The sequence below is a fragment of the Varanus komodoensis genome, unplaced genomic scaffold, assembly GCF_004798865.1.
Source record: "Varanus komodoensis strain SLA01 unplaced genomic scaffold, ASM479886v1 scaffold1, whole genome shotgun sequence".
NCBI lineage: Eukaryota > Metazoa > Chordata > Lepidosauria > Squamata > Varanidae > Varanus > Varanus komodoensis.
This window is the reverse complement of record NW_025335268.1, coordinates 41,026,918-41,048,423: the sequence shown is the minus strand read 5'-3', so window position 1 is coordinate 41,048,423 and position 21,506 is coordinate 41,026,918. Positions and strand designations below refer to the sequence as shown.

At 39.7% G+C, this 21,506-nt stretch overlaps 1 protein-coding gene across 2 annotated transcripts in view; it reads right to left on the bottom strand.

Annotated features, from left to right (window-relative positions):
* The window catches only part of SHPRH (SNF2 histone linker PHD RING helicase), a 53,661-nt gene that overhangs the window by 18,201 nt on the left and 13,954 nt on the right, over positions 1 to 21,506 (bottom strand). For both annotated transcript variants that reach the window (XM_044423179.1, XM_044423187.1), the window contains exons 7-18: positions 20,286 to 20,391; positions 18,757 to 19,013; positions 16,781 to 17,473; positions 15,741 to 15,992; positions 14,403 to 14,481; positions 12,644 to 12,807; positions 12,302 to 12,558; positions 9,342 to 9,463; positions 6,940 to 7,028; positions 5,970 to 6,062; positions 4,215 to 4,322; positions 836 to 978 (exon numbers count right to left, since the gene is read on the bottom strand). In XM_044423179.1, the coding sequence (XP_044279114.1) occupies positions 836 to 978; positions 4,215 to 4,322; positions 5,970 to 6,062; positions 6,940 to 7,028; positions 9,342 to 9,463; positions 12,302 to 12,558; positions 12,644 to 12,807; positions 14,403 to 14,481; positions 15,741 to 15,992; positions 16,781 to 17,473; positions 18,757 to 19,013; positions 20,286 to 20,391 (2,363 nt within the window). The remainder of the gene's footprint in view (positions 1 to 835; positions 979 to 4,214; positions 4,323 to 5,969; positions 6,063 to 6,939; positions 7,029 to 9,341; positions 9,464 to 12,301; positions 12,559 to 12,643; positions 12,808 to 14,402; positions 14,482 to 15,740; positions 15,993 to 16,780; positions 17,474 to 18,756; positions 19,014 to 20,285; positions 20,392 to 21,506) is intronic.

Sequence of the window (21,506 nt, the reverse complement as noted above, 5' to 3'; positions counted from 1 at the left end):
GGAGAGGGAGAGGGAGAGGGAGAGGGAGAGGGAGAGGGAGAGGGAGAGAGAGAGAGAGAGAGAGAGAGAGAGAGAAATGCAAAGGGTCAAAACTTGATTTTGAAATCACTCTATTATGTTTCAGGGCCCTTAAAATAGTCAGGGCTTGGCCTGTCTGACCTCAAAGATGCAGGTGTCCCTTTGAAAGTATAGGGCTGGACAAATCAGAACTAAACAGAGTATCTTGTGAATGGCCTGCATACCATTCCACTCATCACTTCTGCCAAAATGCAGAGTGGTCTTTGTGCATAGTCCAGAACTAGTGAGGTAGTGCATCCATACAAGACAAATGCAGTTCTCTCAAATGTACAACATATATTTTTGTAACAATCCTAGATCCACATCCAGACACTTTTCAAGTGACCACACAAACTGATTTTTATATAGAAGTTATTACTTGAAAATTGCATATTGAAAGTGAAAAGTTGTAAAGTGAAAAAGTCACAGCTCCAGAACAAAATCCTGCAAAGTTGATTAATAAAATCAGTGTCTACTATCTCAAAAACAAGAAACTACCAGCACAACCTGCCCCATATAATTCTGATAGTAAAAATATAATTTTGATGTGATGGAAGAAATTCAAGATATTTAAATCATGTACTAGGAAGAGAAAACCTGTTCTTAATTTTTTGCAAAAAATTAGGTTCTTCTATCTGAAGTACTTTTAAAAATGAATTGCAGCCTAGAAACCTTCAAAACTCAGCACACAATAAATATATGTTGGGGCAAATGAAGGTGGTATGAAAACATCAACCTATGCTAAACAACCTTACTTTGCAGTTCCTGTCTGTCTTACTTGTCTGCCATGGATAGTTTATTGGTTTGCTGTTTGTAGTTGCTGGTTAGATCATTTTGCACCCGCTGAACAAGCTCCTCATCAATGGCATATTGTATGGCTGACTGGATCACATCCAACCACCAAGGTGAACTGGAGCGTATCTAGATATACAAGAGAAAGTGTGTCCATAAATAAATTTGCCATAATTCTTGTTTTTCTGGAGCATATTCTGTCATAACAGATTAGAGGTAAACCCTTCAGAAAGCAGCTGTGAGGTCAAGCTATGACCAGGAAACACATGCTTCTCTGTAAGTACTTGATTCCCCCCACTTAAATCTCAGCACACTGCTGGCACCTTAGGGCAGTGCAAAACTATTTTAGAAATATCAAATATGTCAAAGTATTTTTGTTGAAGAGTGAATGTTTTAGATAGATAGATAGATAGATAGATAGATAGATAGATTTAAGATATTTGTATGTCGTCCTTTGCAAGAGCCTCAGGATGGTTACACAAATAAAATTCTGAAGTATGTAAACAATATAATATAAATAAATAGACAACCCACTCTGGCTGCAAATTAAAATACGGTAATAAAATTCAATATTAAAACTTACTAAAATATTGATTAAATAAAAAGGTCTTAACCTGGCACCGAAACACATATAATGATGGCGCCAGGCGGACATCTCTGTGGAGTGCAGTCCATAGACGGGGCGTCACCGCAGAGAAGGCCCTCCTCTGAGTACTCTGTCTCCAAATGTCTTTCACAGAGGGATCCTGGAGGATGGCTTCTGCTGCCAATCTCAGGGGGCAGGAGGGCAAATAGGGAAGGAGGCGTTCCTTTAGGTATCCTGGTCCCAAGCTGTTTAGGGCTTTACAGGTAATAACCAGCACCTTGAATTGAGCCCGGACTTCGATGGGAAGCCAATGGAGCTGATAGAGGACTGGGGTTATATGAGAATAACCCCCAGTCCCCGACAGCATCCTGGCAGCTCTGTTTTGAACCATCTGAAGTATCCAGACTGTCTTCAAGGGCAGCCCCACATAAAGCGCATTACAGAAATTCAACCGGGAAGTAACCAATGCTTGTGTTACTGTTGCTAGGCAATCTTCCTCCAGGTAAGGACGCAGCTGATGGATTAGCCGAAGCTGAAGGAAAGCGCTCATCACCACTGTAACCTGAGCTTCCAAGGACAACTCCAGGTCGAGGAGCACTTCCAAGCTGCGGACCCTGTCCTTTAGAGGGAGTGCAACCCCATCCAGGGCAAGGCCCAAGTCACCTACCCAGGAGCTCGAATCACCCACCAAAAGAACCTCTGTCTTATCTGAATTGAGCTTCAGTTTATTGGCCCTCATCCAGCCCATTGCCTTGGCCAGGCACCGGTTTAGTACAGCCACTGCCTCACCTGGGTTAGTTGAAAAAGAGAGGTAGAGCTGGGTGTCATCAGCATACTATCAGCATTATATTGTTAATTTGTTGTATGTATTTTATTTTAAGTTATGTTGTGAGCCGCCCCGAGGCTTCGGCGAATGGGGCGGCATAGAAATGTTTAAATAAATAAATAAATAAATAAATACTGATGACTCTGCAGCCCAAACCTGATGACCTCTCCCAGCGGTTTCATGTAGATATTAAATAGCAAGGGGGACAAAATGGAACCCTGCAGTACTCCATGGCAAAGTTGCCATGGTGTAGAGCGAAAGTCTTCCAGCACCACCTTCTGGAATCGGCCGTCAAGGTAGGAGCGGAACCGCTGCCAAGCAGTGCATCCTACTCCCAATCCCGCCAGCCTATCCAGGAGGATATTACGGTCGATGGTATCGAAAGTCACTGAGAGGTCCAGGAGAACCAACAGGGACACACTCCCCGTCTCTCTCCCTGCACAGGTCATCATACAGGGCGACCAAGGCAGATTCAGTACCGTACCCAGGACTGAAGCCAGACTGAAATGGGTCCAGATAATCAGTTTCATCCAAGAGTACTTGGAGTTGTCCCGCCACCACCCGTTCCAACACCTTGCCCAAAAACGGGATGTTGGCCACCAGTCTATAATTGACGGCCATCTCTGGATCCAGAGACTCCTTCTTTAGGACAGGCATGATTACCGCCTCCTTTAAAGGAGCGGGCACCTGGCCGTCCCTCAGAGAGGTGTTAATAACCTCCAGGATCCAGGAGCTAATCCCGTGTTTGGCTTTGGTCAGTAGCCACAAAGGGCAAGGGTCGAGTAAGCAGGTGGTAGGAAGTACTTGTCCAAGCACTTTGTCCACATCATCGGGCCGCATTAACTGAAATTCATCCATTAGTACCTGACCAGACGGAGTCATTGGTGTCTCCCCTAAAGGATCTGAATCACTTGTGGAGTCCAGCTCGTGATGAATCTGAGCAATTTTCTCCTTGAAGTGCTGGGCAAAGTCATCCCAGTGGGCCATCGATGGTGGTACAGGATCTTTCTTAGGGCTGGGGTATATCAGCCCATGTACCACTCAAAAAAGCTCCGCTGAATGGCACTGTGAGGAGGCAATAGAAGTGGAGAAGAATTTCTTCTTCGCTGCCCTCACCGCCACAGCATAGGCTCGATAAGGAGCACTTAAATGTGTTCAGTCAGATTCATCCCGTGATTTCCTCCACCTACGCTCTAGACATCTCCCAACCCGCTTCATCGCCCGTAATTCAGATGTATATCATGGGGATGGATGGGCTCTGCATGGCAGGAGAGGACACTTAGGGGCAATCGTGTCAATTACTCTGGCCATTTCCCCATTCCACAGTTCAACCAGAGCATCAACAGGAGCGCCAGCTTTATCAACCGGAAAATCCCTCAGAGCCTTCAGGAATCCATTTGGATCCATCCGGCTCCGAGGGTGGACCATCACAATCGGGTCCGCACCCTTACAGAGGGAAAGGCCAGCTCTGAGCTCAAACCTCACGAGGAAGTGATCTGACCATGACAAGGGAGTCAGATGCAAATTCCTCACTATCAAATCACCCTCTTCCTGCCCCCGTAGATTTAGTAAACATTTGTCCTTTTTTCAGTATAGCCTTAAATGATAGAGGAAACTTTTGATTAAATTAAATAAGAAAAATAAATGAAGACTACTTGGAACTCTGAAGACAGTGTAGTTAGATGGAAAAACCCATTTATCAATTTGTATAATTCACATTTTTCTTCATATGCCACAATCCCAGAATGCAACCTCAGCATAAGTATTAAGAAACAACCTGCCACAATGTCAGTTCAGAAATAATTGGGGACTTGAGCTTTCCTTAACAACCCAAAGGGGCCAGGCTTATTCTGAAAGATTTTGAAGATGATACTGCATCAGAAAAAAGCCAAAACCTCCTACCATTCATTTATAAAGGTAAAAAGTATAAGTAAAATATTAGTTGAATCTTACCTTTTTCTGGAGTTCATGGATTGTCTGTACAACTGGTTGTAAAGCCTGGTGGGCTTCAGCAACTTCTGCATTTGATTTACTCATATAATGTTGACGGAGTTGCTCACACTGTATTTAAATGTTAAATGAATTAGACATTTACTTTTGACAATCCTCCCCCCTTGCAAAACACAAATACCAACAACATTACCACAGAACTATTATTAACTGTGATTTTAAAATTATGGTTCTATAATAATGGCCTGACTTGGGCAGTCCTTGCAGAATTCATAAACTACAGCATATGAGGCAGTGAGCTAACAATGGGGGCAAACACTTGGCGCATCATGCAGCAAGATGATCTCAGCTTGTATTAGAAGCAAAGTTCCCTGTCACATCAGTTCTGTCTTAATGTTGCTTAGCAAACCAGGAAAGTAAGTGACTATCATATCATGCAATTTGCCAAAGTACCAAACAGGTATAGTATGTGACAATAGTTCTATTCTGCAATAAAACCTATAGAAGGTATCCAGAAGCATCAAGGACTTGACTTAATATCAAGGCGGAGTAATAAAAAATGTAATTCTTCGGTAAGGATTACTCCTTTTTCTTGGACATACATTCTAAGAACTCCATTGACTGCAGAAAAGACATCTGTACACATACTTGGAATAGTCAAGCTACAGCGACAACAGGCATTCATTTAATAAATGCATCTGGATCTGGAAATTAGCACAAGATATATCTACTCAGTGCATTTTACCTCTGGACAGGGATCCTCACACTACTGTGTGAGGTCTAACAAACCATTAGTGATAACATATATTAAGCACTAGTGGTTCTGAACAGGAACAGCAAAATGATCAACCATTGTCTCAGCTATAAAGAGAACTGTAACATCCAATACACGCCAAAAAAGGAGAATATACTAGCCCCTCAAGCCCTGCTGGTTCACTCTTCTCTATCAGTCATGCACTGCAGACAACAGTATCGCCTAAAGAAGCCAAGAATGGAATTGTCTCTTGAGTGAATACTATCATATTGACACAGTACTTTCAAGTGATCTCTGGCTACTGCTTTGAACTCTTTGTCCTTTCCTGAGAAATGCTGCTGACTTCCTTGTTATCCCTCTTAATTTTGTTGTTATATACAGTGGTGTTCTCAAATCTCATTTTATGCTCCAGTTCTGCAATCCCTTTTTCCTTGAATGCCACAGTCAAGTTTAAATTGATGCCAACATCTTGACCTGCCAACCCCACTTAGGTTTTGATGACTAGTCTCACGTGGATCTGCGCAGTTACTTAAATTCAGTTGTTAATTCCGCACCTAACATAACTCTTCAGCAAACTTCATCCTACACCTACGTATTACTTCCTATTAAGATTAATGATTAGCAGTCAAGTAAAATGTAGTGGATGTCTGTATAACTTTGCCACTGATGGGGATTCCCTACTCCCCTTAACCAACTGGGCCAACAGCCACCTAGGGAATTCCCTGGCCCCTTTTACCAACCAGGCAATGGATTCAGCACATGACTAACTAAGCATGGGAGAAAAGGAAGTTTAACTAAGAGACTAACACATAGGGATGGAGGGAAGAGGGAACACTACATTTAAAAAGGATAAAACAGAACAGAAATGGGGAAGGGATGGGAAAATTGGATAGCAGTTTACAAACGAAAGCCAACCACATGTTCAGGACATATCGTGCAACAAATATTATCCAAGTTATTTATATAGCAGATATTCTTTAGTATCACACACAATGAACAATCACCTCTTCCTGAAGCCTGCCATCACGCAAAGTGGGTGATATCCCAGGATGTTTTGCTGCTAGAAGTTCCATCAGGTTGTGTGTAGAATGAAGTCTCTGTTTGTCAATACAGAAAGTAAAAGTATAATTTAATAAAATATTTCTGTTATCCCATATTTCTGTTTATAACATGGGTCCTCAAACTACAGCCCACGGGACGGATTCGCCCTGCCATGGCCATCCATATGGCCCGTGCTGCCACCTCCTGCCTCCCGTACACGTGATCTCACTGCTGCCTTGCAGCACAGGCGGGGAGGTGGTGACTTGCTTGCTCGGAGATGGTTTTGGACTCACTGGGAGATCTCCGAGCGAGCGAGCCACTGCCGCGCGTGCCCAATGCTGCCTCGCGCGTGCCCGACGGCACCTCACTGGCCCGCGCTCCCAGGCCCCCCCACCTCACCGGCCTGCGACAACTGGCCCCCTATTCAAAAAGTTTGAGGACCCCTGGTAGATAAAAATTTGATTAGATAAAAATACTAATCAAATACTATAGGTTAATGAATATTAAACATAGGCACAAAGTCAGTTAAGCATAATTCATATATTTATTTAAAAGTTCTAAATTGCCCTTCAATATTACTATTCCTAGTGAAACTGATCTATATAAATTACAACTTTAAATCGCAACTGCAAAACACACACAAGTGGGACTGCATTCTTCATGTATGAAAATCTTCTTGTATCTTTTCCACCCAAGACAGGGTACTTGCTTCAAATAAAAAAGAGGGCTATGAAAAAAACAGTAATCTTATCCCTAAAATATTAGATTATATGCCTGGTGACAACAATAGGTTTTAAAAATGATAACAAATACTGGGTCCTCCTTGAAGTACAAGAGATTAACACTTGTCTGAACAAGAGAGAATGACCTTTTGGTTCACTCATACATTCTGGGTATTCATTTAAAAAGCAGGTTCAGAGTTTGTGTACATACTTGCAATGAATCTGTTTTGAGTTTTTCTTTGTGCTCCTCAGAGGAACGTAGCACCTCTCTATATAAATCTGCTGCCAGTGCATATTCACCTGAAAAATTATCATATTTCAGACCAGGTTATCAGCATTTCTCTCTTCAAACAAAACCATTGCAAAACAAGGAGTAACAACTGACAATGGTAACAATTTTTAACAAATTATGCTCTGTATTTCCCTACCTTCAGGTTCACTTTAGAACAAGCGAATAAAATAGTTTATAATGCAGCCAACAACTATGTGCTGACAAATGGCTTGTCCCTCTAAAATATTATGAAATGAAAGTAATATTCACATTATTTATTTTGTAATGTAAAAAACATGACTGAGAAAAACTCAAACAATATTTGGTGCAAGAATGGTTGATCTTCCCAACAGAACAGAATAGAAAAATAGCACTGAAATAAAACATTGAATATTTTAAAATTCAGTACTCTAATCAAAATTTGACATCTCATTCTTACTAAACAAAGCTATATAAGAGAGTTAACTATCGACTATCATATGTAATAATGGTACAGTTTCCTGCTTCAGTGTACCTATATATAGTTATACAATTGTGTTTTTTATAACAGAGTAATTCTAGTTCCTCTCACTGATGGTCAGTGCCAACAGCAAAATCCATTGTACTCACATTTTTATGACCTTACCCACCGTTACCAACTTTATGAGTTCTCTTATTTAAGGATGGATCACATACATGCAAAGAAGCAATTTTTCAAAGCTTTTCTTTAGCATGGAACATTGCTAGTAGTGTTTCAGATACTTAACAATCACAGGCAAAGAGTGTCATACACATTTACAAATGTACTGAGTTATCAGAAAGTTGCAAATTGAAAGCTAAAAATAATAATAGAGGTCACTTGAAGCCACTGATGACATGTTCTCTTATGCAGGTTTTATATTTTTCAGCTAAATTTTTCACTATATTAAAAATGGTCATGTCTTTTCTCCTTTTATAAGCTAAATGCAGAACTATTATTCACTTAAAACAAAATGGCAGACAAATTGCACATGAAATATTAATTAAAACACAATTTCATTAATTATTTCAAGAAACTGCATTTGCATTGAATATGTCCCCCAAAATCCACTTTTGTTTTGCTACTGCCCACCCGCAATTTAAGACTGAACTGGACAGCATGTTACTCTGGCACTAATGCATATAGTTCACGATTCTGATGGTACACAGATGACACTTCGAAAAAATGTTGCACTATATCTTCACCTGCTTGCATGAATTTGTGGGGCAATGTTACCCCTCATGGATACTTCTGGAACCTCAGGGCTCACCCCCAGCATACTTAGATGTTCCCTCTTATATTCATTGGCCCCTTTCAGCTGACACGGGGGCAGTGAGTTCACTGTTAGAGGGAGTGATAATGCAAGCATTGCCTGTAACACAATGTATGTCAAGGACTACAAAACATTTTTGGGGATTTGACTCAACTGAAATTAAAATATTATTTCCAAGGATACATTTGGGTGGGAGGGGGCAGGTGTGGACTCAACATTACAGGTGTCAGGTGTGTTGTTTGTCTCATAAATTTTGCACAGAACAGATTATTTCTTTAGGTTATCAAAAGTCTTAGGCTTTTTCTCAAATATTTATTATTTATATGTCATACAAATATCGATCCAATTCTCCTTTCTCAGGAATACAACAAAACAGAGACACTTAGCTGCTCTGAAAGGCATAAAATAACTCATGATTTACAAATATTTTATTTAGTTGTTCTGGTTTTGAAGGAGAATAAGGCAGTTAGAAATCTGGTATAGTAGGATCCATGCTATCATTTACTATAGTTTATGCTACCTGATTTTTGAATGCACTTGTAAAAACTGGCATGCTCTTTACTAACTGCTTTTGAAAAGTATTCAAAATTTCCCTTAAAGTGCCATCACCATTTTTTTAATCAGCACCAATTCACACTTCCTCAGGACCTAGCACTGAATATCCAGAATGAATGTTTGTAATGTAATGGGAAAGGAGGCATGATGAACCATTCCTGGTGTTAGCTACAGCAATGCAGTGATGCCCTTTCACAAGTATCACAATTGAAAAGATGCTCTTATTTGTACAAGCAAGCTTATTTTTTACATTTCTAGAAATAGCAACCAGCAATTTAGTTTTGGCTCTTAAACACGCACATTTCTATTTGGCTCATACACATTTATGTATATTCACAAATGCACACACAGGCTTTCACATCTAGCCTATTATTTTTGCCTGGAGGAATCTGTGGCAAAACTTAGACTTGGTCCAATTTAGAAGAAAACAAAAGCAACACACACGCACCCAGATCATCTCAAAAGTGGACATCACATTCACAAAAGCTGTAACACATTCCTTTCAGTTTGTTTTACCTTTAATAATATGAATACCAGCTAAGCCGTTCAGAGCACAAACCAGTTGTCTGTGGACTTCCTCACATTCTGTCCGACATTTTTTCTGCAGTGATGTTAAAAGCTCTTCCATTGTCATTGTGCTGGAACAAAGATCCAAACATGACTTACAAGCATGCAGTTTATGACAGAGATCCAGAGTTCACCTCTTCAAGTATGTGCTTAAAAGGTAACAAACTGAAAATGTATTTGAAAATGATCCTGCTCTACTGTTATTTACCAACTCTTTTCCAGTTATTAGACAGAAAAAAGTATGGATACAATCCTTGCCCAGGGGCTGTATAATCTACATTACTTGCAGAAGACTGGACAAGTAATAGGAGACTACAATAAAGGATTTAAAGGAGAGAAAAGTGACATGGCTTGCTTGTTTTTCTAGTATAGGACAAATTATGACATGGCAGAAAAGATGAGAGAAAGGAATCAAAGTTCATACTTCAGCTCAAATACTAAAAAAGAATATTGGAAAGTCAAAATGTGGAATTTTTTAAAGGCATGCTCTGCAGGAAAGTACATATTTAGCTGAAGGCCAAAACATTATTGGAATGGAAGAAAGAGGGAAGCTCTATCAGCCTTCCCCAACCTAGTGCCTTCTAGATGTGTTGGACTGCAACTCTAATTGTTCCCAGCCCAATGGGAATACTTGCTGAAACTATGGGAGTTGTGGTAGAACAAATCTGGAGGACACCACGTTAGAAAGGACAGTCGTATATTCTGTTCTGAGAATCAGAGAGCAGATTGTACAAATGCAAAATGTACAAGTTTACAACCAGCTAAACGGGTAATAAAGGGGTGGCATAGGGGCGGCATAAAGGGGCGGCAAGGGGCAGCATAGAAATGTAATAATAATAATAATAATAATAATAATAATAATAATAATAATAATAATACGTTTCCTGTTTGAACTCTCATGGCTGTATTATTCAGATCTTACAGCCCTGGCATTTTTCTTCATGGATATAAATGCAAAAAGATACCCATGAGCTCTTTCCCATTCTAAAAATGGCTTATTGCTCTCAAACACAAACAGCTTAGAATCCCTTCCCCTGCCCCCCACAGTTATTTTAACAGGAGCTACTTGCTTTGTTGCTGTATGCTTTTATTGCTGTTGCTATGTTGCTGCCACCCATGAACATTCCACTGAAATCTATAGTGTGCTTGAACAGCTAAACAGTTCATTGAGGATTAAAGCAGCTTTATCCTACCTACACATTTCCTGAATTTATAGCAACAAAACTCTGAGATGGCAAGGATTAGTGGAAATGTTCCATTCTCAATACAGATTGGTATTACAATACTTATAGAACTACAAGGGTATGCAATGTCCACAAAATCACATTTTACATGGATAGCTATCCTATTTCTTCTCTAGAAACAGAGTGCAGCAACCAGTAATTTGTAGAATTAAGCAATAATCAATTAATCAATATATTTCTTCCTTACAGATCAAAATGGGAATGCTTAATTGGATTTTAATTGATGCCAGGTGCTGTGAAAGATTCTTTGGCACTGTTGGTTTCATTGTAAACAGTCTTGAGTCAAGCAATTTGGTTTAGGCAATGTTCCAAACAGATTATGTGAGTTACTTAGTTGAGTATAAGTTATCAAAATGCTACAAATAACCTCAGAACATCACTTCCATCAGAAATGTTGTTCATTCAGATTAAGGAGACGTTTCTTCTCCATGGCAAAAAATACTGCTGTCCTTAAGAGCAAAGGCATTAAAAAAAAGAAAAGAAAAGCTGTTGTTTTTACTAACAGCGAATGGACTTGCATGAAAGCTCCCATTTTCCCTTCTCCACCACAAGGGCATCATTACTTAATTCTTGATATTACCATTGTAAAATCCTGTTATTATCACAGGAAAATGCAAGTTATGGCAAATTTACAGGTCTTTAATGCAGGTCTGCCTCGGGGTCCAGGAATGCAATTTAAACACACAGAAGGACTGCATGTATTGAAGGGCAATTCCAAACGTCCCTGCTTTCACTTTTCCCCACCTGCCCAGGTCATATTTCTTCATCCAGAGTTCTATACAGGAGCCTGGACAGGCTTGGAGAAAAGTCTGTCGACATTAAAGTGGCCTGAGTACTGCTTTTGTGCTTTGAACTGCTGTCCTCAACCTGACTGGTACATGGTCAAGGCATACCTGTGTAAGAGCTTCAGGCCTTCTGCCAGCAGAGCTGGCTTAGCCTTATGGTGCATTGAAATATAATGTAAAAGCTAGAGCTCTGCAGAAAATTTAGGCCAGAATCCCCCAACCTGGTCCACTCCAAATGCATTGATGTATGATTCACACCATTCCGAGCCAGTTGTGGATGATGAGAGTTGTAGTCTAAGACATCTGGTAGGCAACAGTTTGGGGAAGGCTGGTTTAAGCTCCTTCTCTTTCTTTACTCAGATACTTGTCTCAGAACGATTCTTCAAATTCTATGTTAAAGTCAAGATCATTCAAAGTAAAAGATTTCCTTTTAAAAAGATTCAAGGTTGCACACAGCTTCAGCTGAATTCCACATGCAAGCCATACTGATGAAAAGCATGGAGTATCTTAGTTTTGTACACTACCAGAAACCTGAACTTCAAGAATGTTCAATGGTCCCTCAAGACCACTGTAAGCTGTATCACTTCTTGCCTGCATGTAGAACATATTAATGTTTCAGCTGAATAACAGAGATTAAAGATGCTTTTGAGCACCATCATGCAAACACAGCTTCAAGAGCAAAGAACTGCTAAGTGCTATTTTTCTTCCAAAGTCTACTTTTACAGTAGCAGGTCCAAAATACTAAAGAATTACTTAACATTTTCACTTTCACATACTAAACTAGGTGAATTTTACTCTGATTTAACAGTAGTGAAAGACCAACATTTAGATACACAAAAATTTTAGAAGCTTTCTATTTTAAGAAAAAAATGAAACTAACCTTTTCTGCAGAGGCAAGAATTCTCCACGAACAGCCTGTGGGTGGCAACAGGCTTGTCGCAGGCGCAACAAAGGGTACAAAATTGAAGCAACTGTCCTCCTGTCCAAGCTGCTAAGCTTGAGAGACCAATCAGATATCCTCCTGAGTTTTGCCAGAGCATCTTGGCAGCACACTTCATGCTGGCGATGGTAAAAGTGCCTCTCCACGGGAGAAAAATGAAGCCAATGTATCTCTTCTGTCTGAGCAGGGATCTGAATCTAACAATAATGAAACAACAGATTAATAACCAAAGTTTAAGTAAAATATTAACAGTGAACATGTTCTTACAACTTAAGTGTTTACTTGATCGATCACGTCCTTCTTTGCTGACCTCCACATTATCTTGGCTATGAAGTTGTAGAGAGGCTGTGGATTTTTCCTGCAGTACGGTCGATACAGAAGCTGATCCCACCAGTATTTGACCCAGTAAGGATCAGCTCCAAGGAAAAGTACTAATCCATATAAATCTGTGACAGAGCAAACACACACTTTACTGCAAGCAGGTTTACATATCTTGGAAAAATTCTTACATGTATTATACATTTTAAATCCGAAAATCCAGCACATCTTTGCTCAGCATTCTAACAAGTTAAATTTCTTCAAGCATGCTTTCTTTTCCAAACAAGGGGAAGGAATGCTCAAATACATATATTTAATAATTTTGTTTGGCCATAAAACTGGAAGTTGATGACAGAGAGGATGATGTCATCCAAAGGAACAAGTCAAAACTTTGTACTGGAATAAGTCGAAACTCTTGGGTGCATCTAAAATATCCTTTGGGTCCCAACCAATATCTAAAAAAGTGCATAACCTTCTGCATTATTTATCTGTTAAATTTTCATACCACCCAATAGCTGAAGCTCTCTGGATGGTTCACCCAAGGCTTTGGGAGATACAGGTCCTTAGAGCCCTAAAATAAATTAAATAAACTGAAATGTAATGTAGCAAGACAAAAATCATCATTGATTAGGGAATGAAAGTTCAGCCCATTTTAGATGGAGTAGTACACCACTTAAAGAATCAAACTCATTCTTCAGGAGTATTTCTGGACTTGGCTTTGAGTCTGGCTGCACAACTTACTGCTATAGCTATGAGTATGTTTAAGTAGCTCCCTCTGAAAAGTATTCAGAAACTGTAGTTAGCCCAGAATACCATGGTCCAATTGTTAACTAGAGTTGTTCACAGGAACTATGGACAAGTGCTTTAACTTTTAAGCTGCTTCTTCGCTCAATTCACAGTGCTAATTTTGACTTTTAAAGCCCTGAACAGCTTAGTACCAGCATAGCTGAAGAGCCACCAACTACAGGTAAGGGTTTCTTTTACGTCCCAATGTTAGAAATGCGTTTGCTAGAAGCATGAAAGGGCCTTTTTAATGGTCAGGTCCAGACTAGATTTCACCCCTTAAATGTTTTACCTCATCTTTGATAGCATTCTGATGGGGAACAGGAAAAAGCAGCAAAACATTAAATTTTGGGTCATTTCAGCCTATCACTGTGATTTGAAATGGATCTTTTTCTGCGTTTAGTATAAGTCAGGTGTGGAAGGAAAGAGGAACTTCTTGCACAAAGGAAGAGCCCTGTCTGGTAAATGTCAGATGTTTGAGAATTGCAGGTGGGCAGTGAGCTTCAAAATAATCTCAAAGAGCCACATGCGGCTTACAAGCCTCAGTCTGGCACACCTGTTATATATGGTTTGTCCTGCCTTTGCTACTGAGTGTTTATTTATTTGGTGCATTTGACTGTATTGAATGCCCATTGCTGGGGAACATGAGAGAGAAGATATTGTGTTCACATCCTGCTTGTGAACTTCCCATAAAAATCTGATGGGAACAGAATCCTGGACTAGAGAGCCTTTGGTCTAATCTAACAGAACTCTTCTCTTGTACTTAGTGTGTTTAATTTTCTTTATACTTGACCAGTACTCTGCTTAATAGGTAGAAACAAGCATATACTGTATACAAATTGTGTAAAATGAAGCTCAGACTACAATACCCTTTACGTTATAGTGCTCAAGTCTACCATACATTTGTTGACATAGAGAAAAGATTAGCTGCATCACTCACCTTCCAATCCTCGCTGCACTGGTGTACCACTGACACACCACCGATTGATTCCACTCAAACGTAGAGCCATTTCTGCAGCCTAATAGACAGGAGTAGAAAATATAATGAAAGATCATGACAAACAAGAACAACTTCATGCCAAGTCTAAGAACCTGGCAGTCGACAGCACAGTACTATTATTCTTTAGAGAATAAAGAATAATATTATTCTCTAAAGGCATTTTCCATAGCCTTTCTTTTCTTCAAAACCTAAAAATGTTCCCTCCAGTCCCTTCTTCCCAAACCAGTGCAACTAAGTCTCCCTTCCATCAGTTTGCTTGCCCGCCTCTGGAATACCTTTTCTCTCATTTCTTCAATTCTCTAATTTTATAGGCTCTTTTAAAAACTTTGCTTCACAGTGTTGATCTACTGCACACATGGCATACAGCTGCTCTCAAACATGTGCATTACTATTATTAACCCATAGCATTTATATCCTACCTTTCTTCCTCTGCAAGGAATCAAAGATGGTTTGCAAAGTTCACTTCCTCTTCATATGATCAGCCCTGCGAGGTAGGTTAGACTTTGTGTCTCTAATTGGTCCAGTGCTTTTAAACAGCTGACCCAGTTCTCCTGGGTCCCAGATCAGCACTTTCAGCCATACCACCACACTGGCTTTTTGGTTTTGTTTGTTCGGTTTAAGTCCTGCCAAACTGATCTTTCAGCTAACTGAATTGAGAGAAAATCTAAAGGGACACACACCATGTGTGGATGTGTTGAATATGCCTGCCTGCCTGCCTGCCTCTCTAAATATCACATTTTCAGTAACCAAATGATAAAAGCCAGTATCATTCATCTCCTATTAAATGGTTTTTAATTCATTGTGTGTTAAATATTTGGTAACCAATACTAATAGCACTCTCCTACAAACTGTTGGAATGACCTTAAATAGCATTTTTAAAGTCAATACAGAGAGTTGCACAACATATATACCCAAGGGCGTTGCCTATGCTTCTTAAACAGGCATTAAAACAGAAGATCATCTTGCTTTAAACCAGGAAATAGTGTAAAAGACACGGCGACCTAGTTCTTTAAACTGTCAGAACACATTATGTTAAGTAACTATTTTGAAAAGAATGTACTTCATAGCCAGTCAAACCTCCAGCAACAAAAACATTTAGTAGGAAATACCTGCAAGGGAAAATATTATTAGTCATTTCTGAAGGATGAACTACAAGGGCAAATTTTCAGTCCTGCCTGTTAAAGAGTATGACCATAGGTTCCTCTCACTCATTTTTATGTTCAGGTTTGTTCATGATTAGAGAGGCATACTCAAGATACATGTTGTTCCAGCCCTTACCTTTGCAGTGGTGCATTCTACCATTTGGGCTTCATCCAGGCAAATTCTCCACCACTCCACAGCTACTAAAGGACTTGGGATGGCCATATAACGCTTCTGGTTCCTGAAGCGGCGACCATCTTCACTATTGCTGTGAGGAATGTCCACATAGTTCAGCTCACTACGAAGGACATCATATGTTGTGATTACTACTTCCTGCTCTGCCAAGATGTGAGGCTGCAAGAAGCCATGTTTCTTCACTCCTTGATACACCTGCACAAAAAATATGTGAGCACAAAAACTAACAATTAAGACCTCTAGGAGTGAAAAGAAATAACCACTGAGAAGTTTAGCACACAATGACAACTCTGCAGTTTAGCTTCCTGGGGTTTTAAAAAATGTGGGTTTTCCTGCAGCTGATCTGTGTTCTGTTGACAATGACAGAAGGAACCACTGTATCACAAAACAACAACTTCAGGATAACAGATTTACAAAGAAAAGTTTGAAAATGTACTATTAATCCAGAGTGTATTCTTAATGTCATGTGTGACTTAATTTAAAAGATGACATGAACAGAGCTGACGTGTAAAAAAGCAAAATCTTCCAAAAGTCTCAACTGAAATAAAATTTCTATTTAATCCCGTTAGCTTCCACTATAAATATAAATCTATGTTAACAAAATTATTGGATAATGGTTGAGTTAGCATTATACATCTACACTGGTCTACTACAATTGTTGAGGGTTACTAGAGGATCTGAGAAACTAAGTCACAGTTTAATGCTGAAAACTGTATCTAGGCCATGGCGTTACCCTACTCCTGTAAATGATGCTTATGACAAAGTGTGATTTAGTAAAATACTCTGGTACTTCTCACTGGCTTCTGTGTATATAAACATGTACCAAAGTATGGACATTTATTGCTTCTTACAGAAGATAGCACCATGAAGAAATACCTTCTTACACTATCCACTTAACAACAGCCATTGTTCTTCATTCAGGGACCCAACAAATTGGACAGCTAGTGCCAAATTCACTTCTCCTGTATAATATTGCTTCTTACCAACACTCGAAGCGAAGAAGATCTCACATGCCTGTTAATTTCATCAACCCACTGGTGGCAGATTGAACTTGGAGAGATTATCAGAGTTGCTCCTGTGGGAACTGGTTTCATTGCTACAAGGCAATGGGGACAGTAAAAGGGCTTGATCTTAAGATTTTCTTCTTTATAGTTCACACACTCCGCATGTTGCCAGAGGTGGCAGTTCAGGCACTGCACACGTGCCTTGTAGTCAAGCAAGCCAAGCTCACCACAGATGCATTCGAAACGGTAATCAGAGGTGTTGAATGGATAAATGGAACCAGGATGTTGTCTAAAAATACTGGCATGTTCCTGGGAGGCTGCAGAGTGGTTGTCTAAGACACCCTGCTGTTCTTCAGCCTCATCCACATTTTTAGAAATGTCAGAACTAGAACATATTTCATCTTTGGAAATGAGCACATTGCCTTTCAAGTCAGCAGGTTTATGCTGAAGATCATCTTCAGTTTTCCAACTCCTATGATCCAGTTTTGATATTCTACTGTCTTTGCTTGTTGTGCAGTAATCGTGTTCTTCTGCTGTGATGTCTACTACTGGAGATAACTTAAGAATGTCTGCAGAGCATGTATTCGAAACGCCAGATTCTTTGGTTTCATTGGTTTCATTCTGCTGATCTGACAAAGTTTTCTTCCGAACCCTTTCTGAAGTTCTTATTTTCTATTTAAAAAAAGTCAAACAAACTGAATTTACCTTCTAAAAGTCCTTTATAAGCCAACTGTCCAGAAAAAATCACCAATCCTAGCCACTAATTCTGGAAGACCAGAAGCCACTAATTCTGGAGAAACAGTTGCTGGAAAAGTTCCAACGTTTATGTTTTATTCCATGCAAAAACTTTGTAGAGTGGGAACAGGGAATGGCATTGGACTGAAACACACACCTTTATGGTAATGAGAACTCTTGAAACTCACATTTTAAAAAGTGTTTATAGAATAAAAATGCAGAAGTAGGGATATTTTTGGTCTAAGTATTCTAAATTGCAACTGTTGTTCTTATCCAATTCAGCAGCAATCTCACAGAAATAAAACACTCCCAATTATAAAATCTGTTTCTTATTATAAGTGGGAATTCCCATTGTACACCCTTGCTGACCTTGTGGCTTGTTTAAATTCTGTGCAGTTATTTCAACCAATTATGTCATGCGTGAAGCCCCGACAGAGACAGTGACTCACGAGGAGGTCTTGTGCTTGACACCCTGTGCCCAAAAGTCGACCCCACAACCCAGTTTAGGGGCGGATGAGCAAGCAGCTGCACCTCCCTCTGACTCCCGGCCCATTGAGCAAATGCCTGAGCCCTCATCGAAGTCAGAGAGTCCCGAGAAGGAGGAAGCTGCAAGTTCTACTCGGAAGGAGGCAGAGCAAACTGCTCCTTCCCCCTCTGATGCTGATCTTCCTGAGCATGAAACAGAAGACTCAGTGGGCACGGTGGATTTCTCTCGAGCAGCCAATCGCCAGATTCTACGAAGATATGCACAGAGACAGTCTTTGTTACGTAAGAGGGAGGAAAGGCGTGACTTAGAGGAGTAGACACACGAGGGCTTGGGGAGAGAAACCATTAGAGGGCTAACATCGACATACCAAAGACCTCAATTGAAGGGTTTATCTATAGAGTTGTAAATCTTGTAGATAATTAGCATTAAAGGACTTTAGTTTTATTGCTCGTGAAAGTGTGGATTGTTTACATATCGGGCTGCCAGCCATGACAAATTATAAGGTTCATATATGGTTATGAAAATTTATCTTACTAAAAAACTTGAAACTATGGATATTAAAGAAGGCGTTGATGAACACCCAATGGGAAATCCAGGCAAGATTTCCTAACCCTCTGCTTCCACATTCAATGGATCTAGATCTTCCACATTCTTTTGCCACTTTCCCCCAAATCATTTCCAATACAGTGCATGGCAATACTACTCCCAACATGAGAAAAATCTCCGAGCTTACCTGTTTCTTGGATTTATTAGAAAACTTTTGTTCCTTGTAATTTCTCCCCAACTTGAAAGAACCAGCAAGACCATGGCCTTTGACTTGTTCCACTACCTTCTCCACAATTAATTTTTCCAAAGTCCGTTTAAGAATCCGACGGTTTTTCTGTATGTCATACTTATATATGGCATTGACATACTTAAAAATTGCTATTATAGATGCTCCCTTCTTTACATTCATTTCTTTTATAGCTGTTAAAAGCATCACTCGCAAACCTGTATGAAGGAATGGCCAGCTTCAATGAAAAGTAGAAAAAATACTTAGGATTTCACTATGACACTGATGTGTCACTGTTTTTTTTAAAAAAATAAGTGCTATTTTGTTAAGTTCAATTTATAAATCAATTCCAAAAAACAATTTTAACTTGTAGCATAGGACAATTGAAGTAACTTACTTCATATTTCAAATTATTTTGAAATATGCTTAACCATAATCTTTCAATTATATCTGATGTGAAAAACATCTTTATGATATATTAAAAACTACAGATCAAAAAGCAGAGGCAAAGGTTTGATGCTTAGTACTAAATGTTTTATTAGAGTCTGTGCAAGCTAAAAATAGCTTCCTTATTAGAAATAAGTTTTCAGGATGAGCATAGCTCTTTTTCCACCCCCATTTTCTTCAATTTGATGTGAAGGCTCAATACCTGTTCAGACAATATACTCAACATAGATACCTAATGGCTGTTTGAGACATTTGACTGCATCTTTTCCCCCAGACAGGGGAAACATACTAGTGCGTGTGCAATAAAGTAAACTATTGCATGAACAACTGCTAACATGAGTATGGCTAACTAAGATATGTAATGCATCAGTCCCAAATGAGCTCTGAATGCACAGACCTGTCAGTTACATTTTATAAATCTGTGCAATCCTTGATGTTGGATGCAGCTGCAGATGTATCTTTCATCAGCAAATATGGTGTAACTGAACAGGTCCTAATATTACAGAGACCACATAAACCCAAAGAGGAGGATATACAAAAAAAGACTGGTCTTAGTCCAAGGAACTATGCAGTGAGGTATTTAAACAGTCTGCTCTCAAAAGCAGCTTCCAGCACTTGTTGCGTGCACATTCTAGTTAAGGTCACATGATGGGCAATGTATTTGGGTAGATTTACCAGTTGAGAAGGAAGGACTCACTGGAGAAGAACCTAATGCTGGGAGCAATAGATGGCAAAGCAAGAAGGGGACGGCAGAGGATGAGGTGGCTAGATGGAGTCACAGAAGCAGTCGGCGTGGACTCGGGGGGGGGGGGAGGACAGGAAGGCCTGGAGGAATGTTGTCCATGGGGTCACGATGGGTTGGATGTGACTTCGCAACTAACAACAAAGATTTACCAGTGAAGACTGGGTTCTAAGATATTGGTGTCAACAATACATTTTAGAAAGGAAGCTTCAGACTTCTAGAACTAACGCTTTTCCATCAACAGAGGAATGATTTTCTTGCCATTATTTTGGGTAAATCATACCTGCTCAAGAATACTTACTAGGATACTGCACTTTTTCTTTCAATTTATCTTCCATTTTCTGTAGATTTTTCTTTTTGCTTCCCTCAGTAGGTTGTGGTGGAACAAAGAAGTTTACCAAAAAACCCTGAGATGTAATTTCAACAATATCAGACACTTGTTTAGTCATAATGCTGACTTGCTTTCATATCTGCATAACATATCTTAAAGAGGCATGCCTGAAATATTCACAGACTTCATATGCCTGCAACTCAGTGAACTAAGAGTATTATGGGCATGATATGTACAGTGGAAGACATGCAGAGGGGAAGATCTCCTCATCCCATCCTGCAAAACATTTAGATGGTCAGTGTATTGGAGAAGGAGGGAACGAGGTTCAAGAGCCAGCAGACAACATCATAGGTTGGTGGTGCCAGTCTCCTCTTCTCCTGCCCTCAGCGGCTCATCTCTTATATTACTCTTGCATCCTCAGAGATGCAGCCAGTAGTTTGCAAGTGAAGTGGAGGGGGTCAGTGCTGTGATTCCCAACTATATGATCAGAGCAGTTTTCCAACAGTGAAGCTGGGAATATGATTAATCCAATGTCTGTCTACTATTTGCCCTCCAGTTTGCCCTCCAAAAGGCATAAGGACCAAGGATGCAGTTGTAAAGACTGCTATGAGAAAGCAATGTTAAACAATAAAGTGCCACTGACAATATAGGATTTGAACTGGTGATTAAAACAAATATGCTTGCACAAGTGAAGGGCAAGGTTATTCTTTAAAGATATTTAAGGAAAATATTGCTTTATAATAATATCGAGAAATACTGACATTTTCAGTGAGCAGTTCTAAGACCATGAATATGATTATTGTAACAATAGTACACTAGCAAATACAGACAGGAGACACATCATGCATGTCAAAGTGCACACTGACTGTGGAAATGGAGGAGGCATAATGTATCAACAATTCAAACTTAAAGTGTCTCTACTGGATCAGATCAAGAGTCCATATAGTCTAACATTTTGTTTTCAATAGTGGCCAGATGCACCCTTCCAGCAATAGTCCTTCCCTGTTGGTTGCACCCAAACAAGAAGTATGCACAGACATCACTTCTGTAAACATGAAGGTTTTACTTAGATGTAAACAGACTTATTATCCATGTCTGAAGACAAGTATATGCTATCTGAATCTATCAACTTATACTTGTTCCAGTCGCTCTTAGCAAGTGACCATTGTTATATCTTGCAATAGTAGATTT